Source organism: Amphiprion ocellaris, chromosome 4, assembly GCF_022539595.1.
Source record: "Amphiprion ocellaris isolate individual 3 ecotype Okinawa chromosome 4, ASM2253959v1, whole genome shotgun sequence".
Taxonomy (NCBI): domain Eukaryota; kingdom Metazoa; phylum Chordata; class Actinopteri; family Pomacentridae; genus Amphiprion; species Amphiprion ocellaris.
The window spans coordinates 8,766,404-8,783,344 of record NC_072769.1 but is presented as its reverse complement, the minus strand read 5'-3'; the positions used below and the strand labels follow the sequence as shown (position 1 = coordinate 8,783,344).

Genomic DNA, 16,941 nt, shown 5'->3' with positions numbered 1-16,941 from the left:
AGACTTTTTCTCTTTCTGTCTTCTCTAATTCAGGACCCAGCCTTGTTAAATGGGAAAGTGACTCTGCATCATGCAAAAGCTGGAGCTGTCTTAGCAAGACAGGGAGACCAGGTACTTTACACAAAACACACTGGACCTGCTTTTTGAAAACTAAAAAGAATCGATCTGTCTCCCTAAAGCTGCAATAGTAAAGCAGTAGCAAGAATAGTAATCAGATATAGTAAATATAGGAACTCAATCACTGCAAAAAAAAGAAAAGATCTAATGTGTGAGATAATTCAATAAAAGTTATGTTTGTCCTCCTGTTTCTTCTTTCTCTCTCTTCCTGTTTTTACTTCTGAAGGACGTGAGTCTGCACTTTGTCTTGTCTGGTTGTCTGCACGTCTACCAGCGGATGATCAACAAGCAGGAAGCCGTCTGCTTGTTTGTGACCCACCCGGGAGAGATGGTGGGTCAGCTGGCTGTGCTCACTGGAGAGCCCCTTATTTTTACCATCAAGGCTGTCCGAGACTGTACTTATTTGAAGATCTCAAAGTCAGATTTCTATGAGTGAGTCATTCTGCTTTACTGTCAGTAAACATTATTGTGCAAAACGTGCAAATTGTGAGATTTTTTTCACTGACGTACTGATAAATCACCACTGGCCATTTATAAGCTGCAATTCTTACATTATTCCATCCAACCAGAGCACAAAATTTGGTAGAAATTCAAACTGAATTTCTCTGCTTTGTAAGAGTCCTAAAGTTTTGCCTTTTTTCTTCACTTTGACCATATTTCATGGTGGAATAAGCAATACTTTGTTATCTCTGTAACTTGTCTGTGTGCTGCCCCCTGCAGGATCATGAGGGAGCAGCCCAGTGTGGTGCTGAGTGTTGCCCATACAGTCGCCATCCGCATGTCTGCTTTTGTCAGGCAGATGGACTTTGCCATTGACTGGATGGCTGTAGAAGCTGGCAGAGCCCTCTACAGGTACTCTGCTCTCAGCTTTACCCTGGACAGACTTTTTTTTTTTATAATTATTTTCTAAGTGAAAACAATGCTTGATCAGTGACCTGTTTTATCACAGTTATTTTCATTCTCTCGCACTATTCATTTACAATTAATGTGTAGTGGTTACTCTAAAATCTATTTTTTTTCTCTCTTCACATCTACAGACAGGACGACCAGTCAGACTGCACCTACATTGTTCTGAATGGACGTCTGCGTTCAGTCATCCGCAAGGCAAACGGCAAGAAAGAACTGGTGGGAGAATATGGAAGAGGAGACCTCATTGGCGTGGTGAGAACAAGTTAAAGTGTAATTCTGCCTTTAATGTAATATTAATTGTGTTTAAAGGTTTCTTTTGTGGATATCTGTTTTTGGGAGTAGTGCAGTGTAGCAGTTTTAAACCAGAAACTGCTCGTAACGTAACATGGGTGGGTGCAATATTCTACATTAGGACAATTTGGGTCAAATGTCTTTCTTATACAAGATCAGTAGTTAAAACAGACATGTTGTTTCATATATTTTTGCCCAGTTTTGACTGACTGACTAGCCCAGTCATGTAGGTTTAAATGCTGACAACAGTTTATTATCATTACTAATTTGCTATCGCTAATAATAGCTTTAAAATAGAACCTTTTGATGTTCTGCTTCACATGTTAGGTGGAGGCCTTGACCAGGCAGCCAAGAGCCACCACCGTCCACGCTGTGAGAGACACGGAGCTGGTTAAACTGCCCGAAGGAACACTCAACAACATCAAAAGACGATATCCACAGGTGTGTGACTTCTTTGATGAAAACTTGGTTAAAGTGACGTATACCATGTAATACTAAGGTTTCATTTCTGTGTTTAGGTGGTGACTAGGTTGATCCACTTATTGGGTCAGAAGATTCTGGGTAACCTTCAGCAGGGTCGTGGGCCATTCTCAGGTAAGATTGGGATGGGGGGGGGGTTTCCTGCACATAAACTTCCTCCCCTTGTCTTTCTTACTCCACCCTCGAGCTTTTCTCACATGCTTCCTTCTCACACTGTGTTTCTGTCTTCCAGGTTCAGCTTTCAGTCTGCCCAGTATGGCAACAAGTGCAGATGTCACCAACCCTGCCAGCAACCTCTCCACTGTGGCTGTGCTACCTGTCTGTGATGAAGTGCCGATCAACGCGTTCAACCTGGAGCTCAGCCATGCCCTCAGTGCCATCGGTAGACACACTGATTTTCTATTTGTCCAGAACAACTCCATTTTTCTGTGACATTGCTGGGTTTCTATGTAATTGCATCGTAATTGAGTATGTTTAAGTTAAACGGATTGAAAGACCAATGGATGTTCTTTTCTTTTCTATTCATTGTATACATACAGTTTAAACTGCCTCTGTTTGATACTCGTAGGGCCCACTCTACTATTAACCAGTGACATAATCAGAGAGCGTCTGGGTGCTTCTGCTTTGGACAGGTCAGTCTGATAATGAGAGAATAATCTCAGTCAATCCTATTATCATCACAAAAGCCACCTGCTATTATCATTACCTTCTACTTTATTTTTTCCCATTTTAGTTTGACTGTACTTGCTGTATCACTTATTTGTTCTTATTGTTGTTGCCTTTTCCCTTATACATAAACAGTTGTTAGTATTTTGTTGTTTTTGTTCATTATTATCCTCTTAGTCACTGTCTGTGTGTGTTTTAATAAATTAAGACTCTGTTCCACATCCTCACCTCTACCTTTCTTCTCTGCCCATCAGTATACATGAATATCGTCTCTCCGGCTGGCTGGCCCAGCAGGAGGACATCAATCGTATTGTCCTGTACCAGACTGACAACAGCATGACCCCATGGACACAGCGCTGCATCCGCCAGGCTGACTGCATCCTCATTGTTGGCCTGGGCGACCAGGAACCTGCGCTGGGAGAAGTATGTGTGTGTGAAGCCGAGGAACTGGGAAAGGAAAAAATGTAATGGTAACCGTTCAACTCTTATTCTCTTCCCACTCCTTTCTTTCCATCCAGCTGGAGCAGATGCTGGAGAACACAGCAGTCCGGGCTCTGAAGCAGCTGGTCCTTCTGCACAGAGAGGATGGACCTGGCCCCTCAAGGACAGTTGAGTGGCTCAACATGCGTAGCTGGTGCTCAGGGCATCTCCACCTCAAGTGTCCCCGCAGGGTCTTCTCCAGACGCAGTCCCAGCAAACTGGTATGGAGCCGATTTTTACAATATCTAGCTGTTTGCTGTCAATTTACTATTACTGTATAATGCAGATTTCATTTTAATATTTGTGTAGAGGGAGGTATATGAGAAGGTGTTTGAGAAAACGGCAGACAGACACAGTGACTTCTCTCGGCTGGCCCGAGTCCTGACTGGAAACAGCATTGCCGTTGTGCTGGGAGGAGGCGGAGCTAGGTGAGCAGAGTCACTGAGATCTGAGCCACAATAAGCTGTTCAATCCTGTTAAGCAAATCAAGCTGCCTTTCATTTACTTTTGTGTGTGGTGTTGCAGGTAAAGTGTTCTAATATGAAAATACAGCTTTTTGTGCTCCATATACACAAAGGAATCTAACATTAGAAAAATTAGTTCCTGTTGTCTGTTTTGAAACTTCAGTGATTTGTACTGTTCAGACTGTAATGTTAGAAATGCATTTGTCATCTTATACACCTGCCTGTTGTCTAAAGTATTTGCTTTCCTTCATGCAGAGGTTGTTCACATGTGGGTGTGATAAAAGCTATGGAGGAAGCAGGGATTCCTATTGACATAGTGGGTGGGACCTCGATTGGCTCATTCATTGGTGCACTGTATGCTGAGGAGAGGAGTGCCGTCCGAACCAAACAGAGGGCCAGAGAATGGTCCAAGGTGCAGTACACATCTTTACTGTTATCAAATAATTTATCTGTCTGCGAGGACATTTTCTAAATTTGCTCCAAAAGTTATGTTTTTTTCAAATTAACACAGCAGCCTTTATCAAAATGAAAATGATAAGAAACAAAAACTTCACAGTTCTAAATATGAATAGGTAATCAACTTGTGTCTGACTTCTCTGTATTTTGTTCTTTAACAGGCAATGAATTCAGTGTTTAAAACAGTCCTGGACCTCACCTACCCTATTACCTCCATGTTCTCTGGCTCTGCCTTCAACACCAGCATCTATAAAGTGTTCCAGGACAGGCAAGCTGAGGTGAGAGGATGTGACCTAAAATAACTGCAATATATTCTGCCGGAGGTTTTTGAATGAGTCAGTGAGAAAATACTTATAAAGATGATGACACTGAAAAACTTTGTGTCTCCAGGACCTGTGGCTGCCATACTTCAACGTCACCACTGACATCACAGCCTCAGCCATGCGTGTTCATCAGGATGGTGAGTGACAGCTGATCTAACTGTGGGGCCAGCAGCCCTCCCTACTGTTACTACTGTTTTGATAGGTTAAATGTATTTTAAACTTTAGAAAAGCTCAGGGCAGCACTTTTATATGTTACAGCACTTTTATATACAGTACAATTACTTGATAGGACACATGCTTACCCATAGACAATAGCGGGAATGATCGATTGCTTAGGTCTTTTCCAGCCTTTAACACAACTTAATCCAATTACACTACCCTGAGTGATGGAGAACTAATGTGTGAAATTGGCACTGACATCAGTATGTTTCAAATGTAATTAAACAGCGAGTTGTGCTTGAAGCAGTCAGAAGTAAAATGGCACAGTGACTAAAGCTATTACATAAGTGAATATACTGGCATGCCGTTGCCCTCGATCAGCTCTCAGAAGCTACTTCCAGCACTGTAATGTGTCTTTTTCTTTCGTAACAGCTCTATGAATTATATATTTGTAGTCAAAACCTGCGGCAGTACACAAGAATCTAATTGACTTATGCATCATGTAGAGTGACTGGACTGCATGTCCCATTATGGGTATACTCCAAACTAAACTGAAGGTGTTGTGTTCTCACACTCTATTTATTTTCTAGTATAGTAACAGTGACAAGAGGTGTGTTTGTTTAATAGTGTCCGCACCAACTGGAGAACAATTGAAGTTATGCTCCCTACAAAAACATTTTAAGCACCAGCATTGCATCGAGCCATCATAGCCCAAATTCATATCTGCATTTTAGCTGCAATCCTACTGTTTTGCCTCCACAGACAATGGCAGTTTTCATGTAGTTTGGAGTGTGCCGCAGCCAAATGATTGGAGGTTAATGGCACTGAATATTTACAAAAGAAAACACTTACATTTCTGTGCTTGTGTTTGTATTAACTGAAAATGTGTTTCTGTTTGACTGGCGTAAAAATGCACCATCACTAACATTAGTTAAAGTAGTTCAGCTCAGTAGTGTCCCCTCACCCATAAGCCCCACAAATCCAGTGCTCCGTTTTCTGCGCCGTATATGATCAATGTAATGCTAACTTGCAATTTGTAGCAATGTACATCAAATGAAGATGTTGCTAGTTACACTGCAAAATCAGTGTTTCAATTTATTATAACACGGGCTGACTGCTGGATTTGGGGAGTTTTGGGGTTTTCAGGCGTGAGTTCTGCAGGGAAACACTGAATGCATTTGTTTGCATTTTGGCATGTGTATGAACTAACTGCTGGAGCAAAGCCTTTTCCTCTCTCAGTTCCATTCTTCCCAATCATTTGCCTCTTTTACTTTAATGGAACATCTTTCTTTCTTGCTTACTTTCTTTCTTTCTTTCTTTCTTTCTTTCTTTCTGTTTAAGTATCTGGGTTTTCTTTTCTGCCTCTGTCACACTCTTCGTTTTCTTTCTCTGAACTTACTCTTTTTTGCTAAATTGATAAAGCTTTTCCATTGTTTTGTCTCCATCACATTTGCATCTAAAACTCCCAGATTATGCCCTAGATATAACCCTTATGTCAGATCTCTCTGGACATGTATAGACATCGTACAGATGCTCATTTAAAGGTCACGCAGTAGGCAAAATAACCTGTGTAGCCGCTGAAGCCCAAAATGCTGAATCCCCTCCCATGTCCATGTGAACATGTAGGATCCAGAACACTTCACCTTGCCTTTTCACTCCTTGCCTTTAATGACACCCCATGTTGCTTCCCTCACTCCTTAGCCTTCATTCTGTGCTTTCTGTAGATTTCTGGTTTGTTTTTGTTCAACATTTATGGTCTGTTGTTATCTTGAATATGTCACCTTGACTCTAGTCATTGAAAGGAAATAGTAATGGAAGGATATTTTGATGGACGTAAGACACAGAGTGTTATGGGTTTGTATTATTTCCTTTGCTTTTATCCAATGAGAAAGAGTGTCAAGACTGAGATTTGAAACTTGTCTGATGCTAAACAGAAATTACAAGACTTTAATGTCAAATCAGATTCATGTAGCAGTTTTCTCCTGATTTTACTGTTTGGAGAATTTAGTCAAAGGCCCACCAGTCTTAAAGTGATGGTCCTCTCTCTCTCTCTCTGTCTCTGTCTCTAACTCTGTCCTATCTCTCTCAAGATATCTGTTTCTGTCTCACATTTTCTCCCTCTTTCTGCCTCACTTACACTTTCTCCCACCTTGTTTGTTATACCGGTCATCTAACAGTGCTACTACTATTTTTTAACATGCTTAATCAACACATCAAACAGACAGTATCACTATTTTTAGGCAAATTAAATGTCCATATATATGTCATTGTATTTTATTGGTTATCAATTATAGCAACAAATTTTGATGATATTCATTCCTTACTTTATTGTATCTAGCAGTATTTTTACCATATTGATATTTGTAGTTTTCTGAAGAAAGCCTGTGTTTCAAATCCTTCAAATAGCTAACTCAAATCAATTGTGGAGCAGATCTATAGCATGTTTTTATATTAAATTGGGTCTGTATTAGATTGTACAACATTTGATTAAAACCGCAGGCACAAGTGGCTAATTTTGTTGAGATTATGTTGCGCTTTGTCTCTTTTGCTCCTTGCAGCTTTTTGCATTCTCCTTCACAACATTGCAGGCATTTTTTCTCTGTCCTCCTCTCTCTCTTTACTGTTCTCTTTTTCTGCATTCTTCTCTGTTTCTTCCTCTGTCCTTCTCGTTCTCTTTCCATCTGTGATGTGGAGTCCAGCCCATATTTGATGTGTTCCTCCTTCTCCATCTCCATTTCCCGACAGGCTGCGTCTGGCGCTATGTTAGAGCCAGCGCCTCCTACACCCCCTATTTACCTCCCCTGTGCGACCCCAAGGATGGCCACTTGCTTGTGGATGGTTGCTATGTTAACAATGTCCCAGGTCAGATTTTAAACACCCGCTCACCAAAACCTCGTCCCCCATCCCTAAGATGAAAATCAACCACTTGACTACCCTCCACTTCTGTCGTGTCCCTTCCAAGTTCTTACCCGTAACTAACCCCACCTTGACCAGCTGGACATTGGGAGCCCATGGTTTGGAAGGAAAGACTAAATCCAACATATATCTTAAGATCGATGCAATTAGTGCCTCACATTTTATGAAATAATCACCAAAAGCATATCATATTCTGTCTCCTATTGGCTTCATCATTTTACCCACACAACACACTTTCTCCAGTTGGCTTGGTGCCATCTGTGAATAAAACCCACTGACCTTCACTTTTACTCCTGGATGGGAGGTTTTGCCCCTGCATGTTTGGGCATTTATAGGCCGTAGAGTGATGCATGATCATCCAGCTTCTTCTGGCCCCTCATATTTGCTGAAATTTTCCCTTCACATAAAGTTGTGGATGTGGATTGTAAACAAAGATGTTCTAGGTTTGTAAGTCAAACTCGATTGGTTTGGATTTAACTGTATTTTCAGTTGGAGATCCTGCGTAGACAACTTGACAGGCGCTGTATGCTTAGATTAAAGGAAATGGTATTGGAGGTGAGATTTGTGCTTTACTGGAGAGAGTGCAGGGCTGCACCATGTCAATATCATACCAGTCAGCTGTCACTGTGCGGGCCTAAATGCAGCTGTCCTGTGCAACTTGTTTCCCACGAAGTCGTCCTGCTTCTGTTTCATTTCAGTCATCTCTATCTCCAGGAACATGTTCAGTCTCTCCCACCCAGCTCCTGTCCTCTCCCCTGGCTTTGCTTGCTTTTATGTGCATGCCAGTGTAAAATACAGTGAGCCTATGTACACATTTAAAAAAAATAAATAGACATTGATGCATGTATCGCTTTTTATTTTGAGAATATGTGTTCTGGATCCTGCTGTTACACATCTTAGACCTGTCTACAAACTCAGTAAATCCCTTTAAGCTACAGTAAATCTAGAGTGAAGGAATGGAAAGCTGTAGGTGGTAAATCCTGTAAAGTCACGCTTCAATAAGATGATTCTGCCTCAGCATTCACATGTACTCCATGCAGTTGCACCCCTCGCTTTTCTCTGCGGTGCTCCTTATCCTTCCAACCCATGCAGCGCCCAGCCTGCCCCTGCCCCCTGCTGGCACCGGGCGGTACTGCAGGACTGGGTAGGCTGGTTGCTTCCCTGTCATGTTCATGGTGAAAGATCTCCAAACATTGCCACATCAACATCTGCTGCTGCTCTTTCTCTACACAATAAAAGTACATCAGTTACACTACTATTTTGTAATGCTTCAGACCACTTAGTAATTACTGGATTTTGATATCTCTGTGGAGTTTTCAGAGACATAAGATAAGAACAAATCCACATGATCAAATGCAACAAAGCGTTGTTGTTGTTCCATAGTTTGGAGATTGGAAACAACTTTGGTTCTCTGTGATGGTTGCCATTTACTTTTTTACCTTTCGCACACTGGGTCTCTGTGCAAGGTAACGAGGTTTGCAGTGGTGCACAACAGAGTCTAAAGGTGAGCAGAACTGCAGTCCTAGCCTTTGCAGGGGTCGGCAGCCGTCTTCTGTCCGACCTCCCTCTGGTGTTTGGATTGCGGTCTGTGTCGACACTAATCTGAAACATGTAGCGAACATTATTGAGATGTTATTCCACCCCTTCCTCCTCCCTCCTTCCCTCCCTGGTGTGCCAGGCTCTCTGTGGCGCTATGTACGGGCGAGCATGACCCTCTCGGGGTACCTGCCGCCTCTCTGTGACCCCAAAGATGGCAACTTGCTAATGGACGGTGGCTACATCAACAACCTGCCAGGCAAGTACAGGTGGTAACCCCCATTCCAAACCCCACCCCGCCCTTCTCCAACCGTATCCCACCCTACCTGCCAACCAACGTATTCTACGGTCCCACCCAACTCTTGACTCCTAGAGGAGAGGGAAGGTGGAGTGATGGTTGGAGATGCTTTGAAAAGGGGGTGGGGTTAGTCAAGTTAGTAATATTTAGAGGCTGGGTAAGTATGTAGATGTGGGCTTAAGGCTATTGGAGGGAAGTCCTGTGGTAGTGCTGAGTTTTCCCCATCTGAATATCAAGCCATTTGAGATTGTTAATTATTACATCTAATGAGACAAATTCAATCAAAAACTCAAAAGAAAAAAATGTAATTGTAAAATCTGAACTTGCCTATTCTCGATTACTAGATGGGGAAAAGCCAGCATTTAGAGTTGTACTGTGAGTGGATTCAACTGTACATAATGACAAAGTGATTTCTCAAATTGAGATTTTCTGAATGCATTTGCCTGTCAAACAGCCTGGTGTCAGATAGTTAATGGATTAAGAATGGTGGAAGGGTTGCCACTAGCATTACATTTGGGGAGAAAAACAATATTGCTTCTAGTTTTAAAACCATAATGTAATTCTGCATTTTTTATGCCACAAGACACCAGTCTGTTCTGAGATAAAGGTCTGATTCCTCTTATGTTGAAAATTAGCTCTTATCTTTTCATAGGGCTAGGTGATAGTATTTTTTTGTCAAGTTGTATTTTGAAATGCAAAGTTGGCTATTTAAGTATATGTTTACATTTATGAATAAGTTGCCCTCATGTAAAGCTTAATAGTGGAACACTCTTACCTTGTTTTTCAATGTGATTTGGCACAAATTTGCTGTATTGTTAAATATGTCTAAATCAAGTAATGTCCGCATCCTCATTTATATTGTGTTGCTACCTATTTATTGCCTCACCCCACATTTATAATTATCATACCTAGTTTAATATTAAAATCAATATTTTCAACCAGAGGAAAACAGTGGTGTATGTTTAGACTCGGGGGAGGTGCTTTTTCATAGTTTGAAAGCATTTAAAACTGCACCAGGCCAAATACACATATTCCTGTAAAGTTCAGGCAATGTCAAACTTTAAACATAAGCAGTTTTTAGCTTTCATTGTATTTTGCAAATGAAAACTCCCCTAAGTCTGAGTCTGTGTTGTTATGATAAAGAATATACTGTCTGTTGATGTTAAAGCCATATTACACAAATCTCAAGACTGGCCTAATGCAATACTCTATTTGATATGGAAATCATGTGTCATTACGTCCCAGGCGATTCTCTTTTCTAAGGTTTGTGAAATATGGTGCTTTGTTAGGCCAAAGATTGATCCAGCTGAAGGGAGCCTTGTAAAATCATCATCCTTTATTTCTGGATTTTATTACACTGCCTTCTCCCTGAAGAGTTTGTGCTCAGTCAGCTGCTTCTATAGTTGTTCTTGGCACACTGGATCGGTGCTTGGGGCTTGTGGGATGCCTTTCTGTTCTTATCTTCGAATAGGCTAAACACCACAAAAATGCTTGCTACCACAAGGCTTTTTTAAACACTAACAAATCAAGGAGAAAGGTTTGGACTTCAGGCCCTGTGCTGGTTGGCCAGGAAAGTATACAGTTTTGTTTTTGTAAATTGCAGTGTTAAATGTTACTAATTGGCCTGAATTATGTCTAACAGCTGGCAGAAACTGATGTTTTTTGTGGTGTAAGTCTGTTGGAACATTGTGCACTCCTAAAATGAACCTGTAAAGAAAGTGATGTCAACCTGAAACCACACAGGATTCATTGTCTTGTCATCTCTGCTGCTGGATTTTGTCCTGCTGTGTTTGTGTACGTCTGTGCGATTGTGTGCATGTGGGTGAATACTGGTGTTACGCAACCACAGCGGACATTGCAAGGAACATGGGTGCCAGAACAGTCATCGCCATCGACGTGGGTAGCCAAGATGAGACTGACCTCTGTAACTATGGCGACTGCCTGTCTGGCTGGTGGTTACTGTGGAAACGGATCAATCCCTGGGCAGAGAAAGTGAAGGTACAGTAAGAGTTGGCAGCACAAAGCACTGGTAACTATTCATGACTCAGCAGCTTAAAGTTTCGAAAACTACTTTTACGTTTTTAGTTTTTCTGATGAATATGTAGCATCAATGATTCTGATATCAGATCAGTAGGATTGACTAATTTTTCTTAGTGTTAATTGTGAATTATGATAGCCTGTGGTGTACATATATTCTCTGTGCTACCCACTTGTGCAGGTGCCAGACATGGCAGAGATCCAGTCGCGGTTGGCCTACGTGTCTTGTGTGCGGCAGTTGGAGGTGGTGAAAAAGAGTGCCTACTGCGAGTACATCAGACCGCCCATCGACCGGTTTAAAACCATGGACTTTGGCAAGTTTGATGAGATCTATGTAAGTTACATCCTGAATGTGGCTTTTTTTTTTTTTTTTTCATAAACTTTTTTTGGAAATATGGTGCACATTATGGGTATTACATTAGTCTCTCACATCACAAATTTACCATTAAATGTAACTTGGCCACTAATTAAAAAGTACATTACAGGGATTTTTTTTAATGTAGGGGATCACTGCATAAGCCAAGGTCCGAATGCTTGTAGTTATGAATCCACATGTTCCGTTGTCAGCTGTTGTAGCAAGCTTGAGATGTGTTTCACTTTGTGTTTCATAACAAATGACTGCAAGCTGGTATCCATTCGAAAGGATACACAATTGACTATTAGCATCAAGAGGGCTAATAATTTTCACCCTGGTAGTTTTTGGTTTTTGTTAAATAATTTTGTTTCGTGTGCAAAGTAAAATAATGTAAGCATCCACAACAAAACTAGGATGTTTGGAAAAGCTGTGTTATAAATCTCTTGATCTGTTTCACAGCACTTGGGAATTTAAAAAAAAAAAAAAAAACCTAAACTAAAATTTCATAGGTGGGCTAATAATTTTGTCTTCAACTGTATGTTTGCAAAATCCAACCAATTTGTAATGGACGTTATGCTATACGTTATACGCCTAGCTTTCTCTCCCTCTCTCCGTATGTTTGTTTGTTAAATTGCCAGAAACCGTCTAGCTGGACTCTCTAATTAACAATTTAAAATGTAAGTGCTTTGGACTAAAGGAAACACCCTGCAGTTATTTTTATTGCTCATTTAAATGCATTTAGTACAGTTGTCATCATCTCTTGCTTTTAAAAAGACTTCACAGTATTGGTTTTAATGAAAATGGTTCCAGAGTTACCTCTTGGACAGACATTAGTGTGTGATTATCAGAAATTCAAAGTCAGAATCTGTCATGGTTTTAAAGGTGTCCCTCAAGGCTCAATCCTTAGGCCTGTGCTGTTTGCTGTGTACATAGATGATAATTGTTTCCTCTATATCCTATTGTCAGCACATGTTTATGCATATGTTTATGCTGACAGTACAGTATTGTACTATAGTGTGGATACTGTACATAGTGCTGTACGTTTCCTTCAGGACTGCTTCTCTCAGTTACAAGTTGCACTCAATAAGCCTAAAGTAGTTCCCAATACAGACAAAACCAAATACACAATTTCCAGCAGAGACACCAACAAATATCGCTATTGAAAGTCTGGTCATCTCTACTCTGAATGGTACAAATATTGAAAGAGTTGTAGATTGCAAATATGTAGGAATTTGGATTGATGATGAGTTGAGTTTTAAGTATGTTTCCACCCTGTGGCTAACTCATTTCTGTCTTTTATTGTGGGCGCCCATCAATGACGCTCAAATAGCTGGATTGCATTGCAGGTGCTGGCTGTTTCACTGAGCCTGAAAAATCTAGTTTTATTCACTAGGGTCCTACAACCTGGAATAACCTGCAGAACAATCTAACGCTTGATTAATTTTTAGGCTCTGACAATTCAGATTTGTAGTTCCATCTTATTTTGCCTCCAACTGCTTTTGTTTTAATTTATTCATTTGTTTTGAAAAATAAAATGGTGTAATTAATGTTTTTGTTATTTTACTAAGTTTGCTTTTAGTATTTTTTATGTGTCTAAATGTATTATTTGTGTGTCAACATCTCTTATTCTCTTTCTTGGCTACATTGTGAATGAGACCTTCATATCTCAATGTACTCTGAGTGTAAATAAAGGTTAAATGAATAAATGAATGAGAAATGTTGGTGAAAGATACATCAGATTCAGAGTTACAGCCAGCTTTAGCTCTGAATATACACGCTATTTCCACAAGCTTTGTGCTTCTGTTCAAAATACTTTGTATTTCAGGATGTGGGCTACCAGCATGGGAAGTTATTGTTCACCGGCTGGGCTCGAGGTGACATTATCGAGAACATGCTGAAGGACCACCGTTCTGCTGACTACAACGACAGCAAGAGAACTGACGTGAGAAGGACACATATATACACACTTAATACCGTTAAATGTGATATGGTTTGTGTATAACGTACATGTTAGCCATCAAAGTTATTACTGCAATATATGATAATAACTTCTTTCCTATTAGTCCTGCACATGTCCAGGAGCCGACTTCACTGACCTTGCAGAGATTGTATCCAGGATAGAGCCAGTCCAAATCTACGTAGCAACAGAAGGTGAAGGTCATTATTGTCTAGAAAGAATTCCTTTAAAACTGATTGGAATATGTTTTTCTCTCTATTTCAAACCTGTATGAAATTACTTTTAAACTATTGTTGCCTTGCTAGCTTGTACATGTTACAGCAGTCTCATCTACTAGATGTGCAGTTCCCCTTTGAGGTCATGTCAGATTAATCAGTGTAATAAATAAGGGGTCGTATCTTTCATCTGGTCTGTTTTACTGAAATACAGCAGGGGATGTTCCTGATATTTTATGGCTGCTATCTAAATTGGGTGGGTCAGTCACACAATAAATTTTCTCTGTAATATCTCCTCTAAATCTTTCCACTCAGCGGAGGAGTCAGACTGTCTGACAGAGTACGAGGAAGACGGGATGGACACGGTGAGAGAGGAGGAAGGGGAGGAAGAGGAGTATGAGGCAGAGGATCCTGAGGACCACTCCCCTGGAGAGTGGGGACAGAATGGAGTCTTTCAGACTGTGAGTGCACGCAAAAACAAAGTTTGAGAAGAAGAGTCAGGAGAATTTACTCCTAAAAATGTGTAGTTTAAATAAATCCAAATTTAAACACCAAAACTCAGTTATGTGTACCTGTCTAGTCCCTCTGTTTAGCTCAACCTCAAAGGACAGCTCTTGTGCTATTTAAAATTAAAATAACAAAAATAACAAAATCATCCTATTACATCCTATATACAGGTGCTTTTTGTGCAACTAAAACCTGAAGTAGCTCATTCCTCTGTTCCATAGAGCATTAAAGTTGTCCAAAAATAATTAACATAACTTTGCCTCGCTGGTCCATTTTGCTTCATTACAATAAACACACACATTAAAGTTTATATTGAGTCAATTTAATATGCACTGACCTGTTTTTTTAATTACTCACTAAAGCACCAAATATGTATTACTCCACAGCTAAAAATAGGCCCCGATTTCATTCTATTTATTTTACGAAGGACAAAGTATATTAATAATGCAAATGTACTACAAGACACACAAAAGGTTCATTTTCACTGGCAGTCCCTTTGATGTTATTGTTGAGGCTTCAGTGTTATTTACTCCCCACAATACAAAAGTGCACAGAACAATAAATAGTATATTGAGCATCTTTTTTACCCTTCTGGGTAACAGTTAACTATACAAATTGAACAGTCAGGAATACACAGCTACACTTCTGCCTTATTCACACTTCTGTTTTCATTATTCTGCATAATTATTACAATAAAATATTTCTTCAGATGACCTCTCTTGACAATCAAAAATTTATTTTAAACAGAATAATCAATTACATCTTTTATCTCTCTAATATCTTGTGTAGAGATGCCGTTTTGGCACTAGAAAAACCCGTAATTCTTCTCGGCAACCTTTATATAGTTCCAAACAGATAAAAACAGAACTATCCTCTGCTCTGCAGGATGAAGAGAAATCTGTGAGACAACGCAGGAAACTTACCAGTGACTCCAACACCTCCGAAGTGTCAGACTGCTGACAGAGGGCCCCGGAGGAGTAGGACGATAAGAGCAAGGGTCACGCTGTGGGTCTGTAAACTGTCGAGGCTCGAGAAGCTGGACTCACACTCGGCCCCTGCAACTACTGAAACTCTGTTTCTATTTTATTTCTGGAGAGAAACCACTTTTCATCCACTAAGCTGTTGAATTTTCTTTGCGTCAAGTGGCTTCCTCCGGATTTATACAGTCTCAAATGAGAAAATAAGAGGCTTTGAAGGTTTACGCCAACCAGAGTTTTCTCTCATCACTGACCCATTGCCAGAATCCCACCGACAAAAATAACATGACACTAAGAACTTGAAATTCAACAATTCAAATCACTTGCATGTCCCATCTGTGTCTCTGAATCTTAATGTACATCTTTAATGTCGGTACAGCGTCCCTGCCCTCCATCGCTGATGACACGGTCTTCATTTCTTGTTCAGATGAGTGTTACCCGTGTGTCAGGATGACTGGTACAGATGAGCAAAATTGTGATTTTTTAAAAAAAAAAATCGTAGCATGACACTGAAAAGAAAAGTCAAGAGTACAAACAGAAGAACAGTAATTACTAAGAATCATGTAGGTTTAGCATAGATGTTGTAGCGGACAGTATAGAAAGAGGGAATATTTATATAAAAACCAAAATAGATTTGATGTTGACTGAACTAGAGGTTGGACCAGAGTTAGGAAGCAGGGAGAGGACAGACTAAATGAGAAAAGAAAGAGGCGTGTTTGTGATTGTTGCAGAAAGATGAAAAGGCAATAATGGGATAAAAATGTGTAGACAAGGATGAAGATGGATCAGTGGGCATAGTATTATTTTAATTTCATTTATTTATTGTTCACGCACAATAGAATAGAGTGAACCTGATGCGCTGTAGGCAGACTAAACCCAACAGAGGATGTAAGAAAGTGTAACGGAAATTAGGGATGAATGAGATTATTTCAGTGAGTGGATGACACTGTGTCTGCATGCTTGAAATGTTGTCTTTCAGTAGTTCTTTTTTTTTTTTTTTTTAATGACGCCAGATAATTACGATGCCTTTTCGACTACTGTTCAAACCGCTCAGAGTGAACATGAGTGTGGTGCGATCATTCAGCTGACAATACACAACACAGGAGTTTGTGCTCACCTCTGCTTGCACAAGGTCACATGCACAGTATTCAGGGTTCCTGCGTATAACTTGACATTATAACATTCTCTGCTGGTGGATAAGGATATATGAGAGTGTATCTCAGACTGTAAAGTTACAATAAGCTCAAAAATCATGCCAACACAGTACTGTCAAAAAGTTATTTTGATACGGATAGCACGCAGAAATCCTGAGTAAACCTAAACCTCTAACGGGCAGATATTCACCTCGTCTAACACTTAATTCAAATGGACCTCTTGTAGAAATTGTAACAAGATTATATTATAATATACACAATGTTAATATTCATTTATGTATATGAGGTGAAAATTTGTATGTTGATGCTTTGCTGCAAAACAAGGGAACTTACACCGAAACAAAAAAAAGTGTTTGTTCGTTTAACATTAATTCATCATTTTTTATTTATACATATTAACAAATGGCTTTTTAAATTGGGTATTGGGGGGGTGTCTTATTCTAATTAACTCAGCTTTAGCTGTTTTGCACTGAAATATTTGAGGTATTCCTTGCTCAAAAGCTGTTTGGTTTAACAATTGCCATATACCTTGATATGCCAAGGGAATCTAGAAAAAAGAGGTTAAAACTGAATATGCATATTGGGAAATAAACTTAATATGCATCCACCAATGTGTAACTACATGTTTTTGTTCTCTCTTAAAC

The 16,941-nt window shown here is 40.0% G+C and overlaps 1 protein-coding gene across 6 annotated transcripts in view; it reads left to right on the top strand.

Annotated features, from left to right (window-relative positions):
• The window catches only part of pnpla6 (patatin-like phospholipase domain containing 6), a 31,828-nt gene extending 14,924 nt beyond the window's left edge, over positions 1-16,904 (top strand). The window contains exons 16-37 of one of the 6 annotated variants that reach the window (XM_055009741.1): positions 34-111; positions 344-549; positions 838-969; positions 1,155-1,278; positions 1,645-1,758; positions 1,836-1,911; positions 2,030-2,179; positions 2,366-2,429; positions 2,718-2,886; positions 2,982-3,164; positions 3,253-3,371; positions 3,663-3,819; positions 4,025-4,141; positions 4,254-4,323; positions 7,091-7,207; positions 8,940-9,056; positions 10,945-11,093; positions 11,314-11,466; positions 13,313-13,429; positions 13,551-13,638; positions 13,978-14,120; positions 15,052-16,904. In XM_055009741.1, coding sequence (XP_054865716.1) covers positions 34-111; positions 344-549; positions 838-969; positions 1,155-1,278; positions 1,645-1,758; positions 1,836-1,911; positions 2,030-2,179; positions 2,366-2,429; positions 2,718-2,886; positions 2,982-3,164; positions 3,253-3,371; positions 3,663-3,819; positions 4,025-4,141; positions 4,254-4,323; positions 7,091-7,207; positions 8,940-9,056; positions 10,945-11,093; positions 11,314-11,466; positions 13,313-13,429; positions 13,551-13,638; positions 13,978-14,120; positions 15,052-15,126 — 2,718 coding nt within the window. In that variant the 3' untranslated portion in view covers positions 15,127-16,904. Of the gene's footprint in view, positions 1-33; positions 112-343; positions 550-837; positions 970-1,154; positions 1,279-1,644; positions 1,759-1,835; positions 1,912-2,029; positions 2,180-2,365; positions 2,430-2,717; positions 2,887-2,981; positions 3,165-3,252; positions 3,372-3,662; positions 3,820-4,024; positions 4,142-4,253; positions 4,324-7,090; positions 8,091-8,939; positions 9,057-10,944; positions 11,094-11,313; positions 11,467-13,312; positions 13,430-13,550; positions 13,639-13,974; positions 14,121-15,051 lie in introns of those variants that run through there. The other 5 variants (XM_055009740.1, XM_023292644.3, XM_023292645.3 and 2 more) reach the window with 5 other exon arrangements.
• Positions 16,905-16,941: the final 37 nt, after the last annotated feature.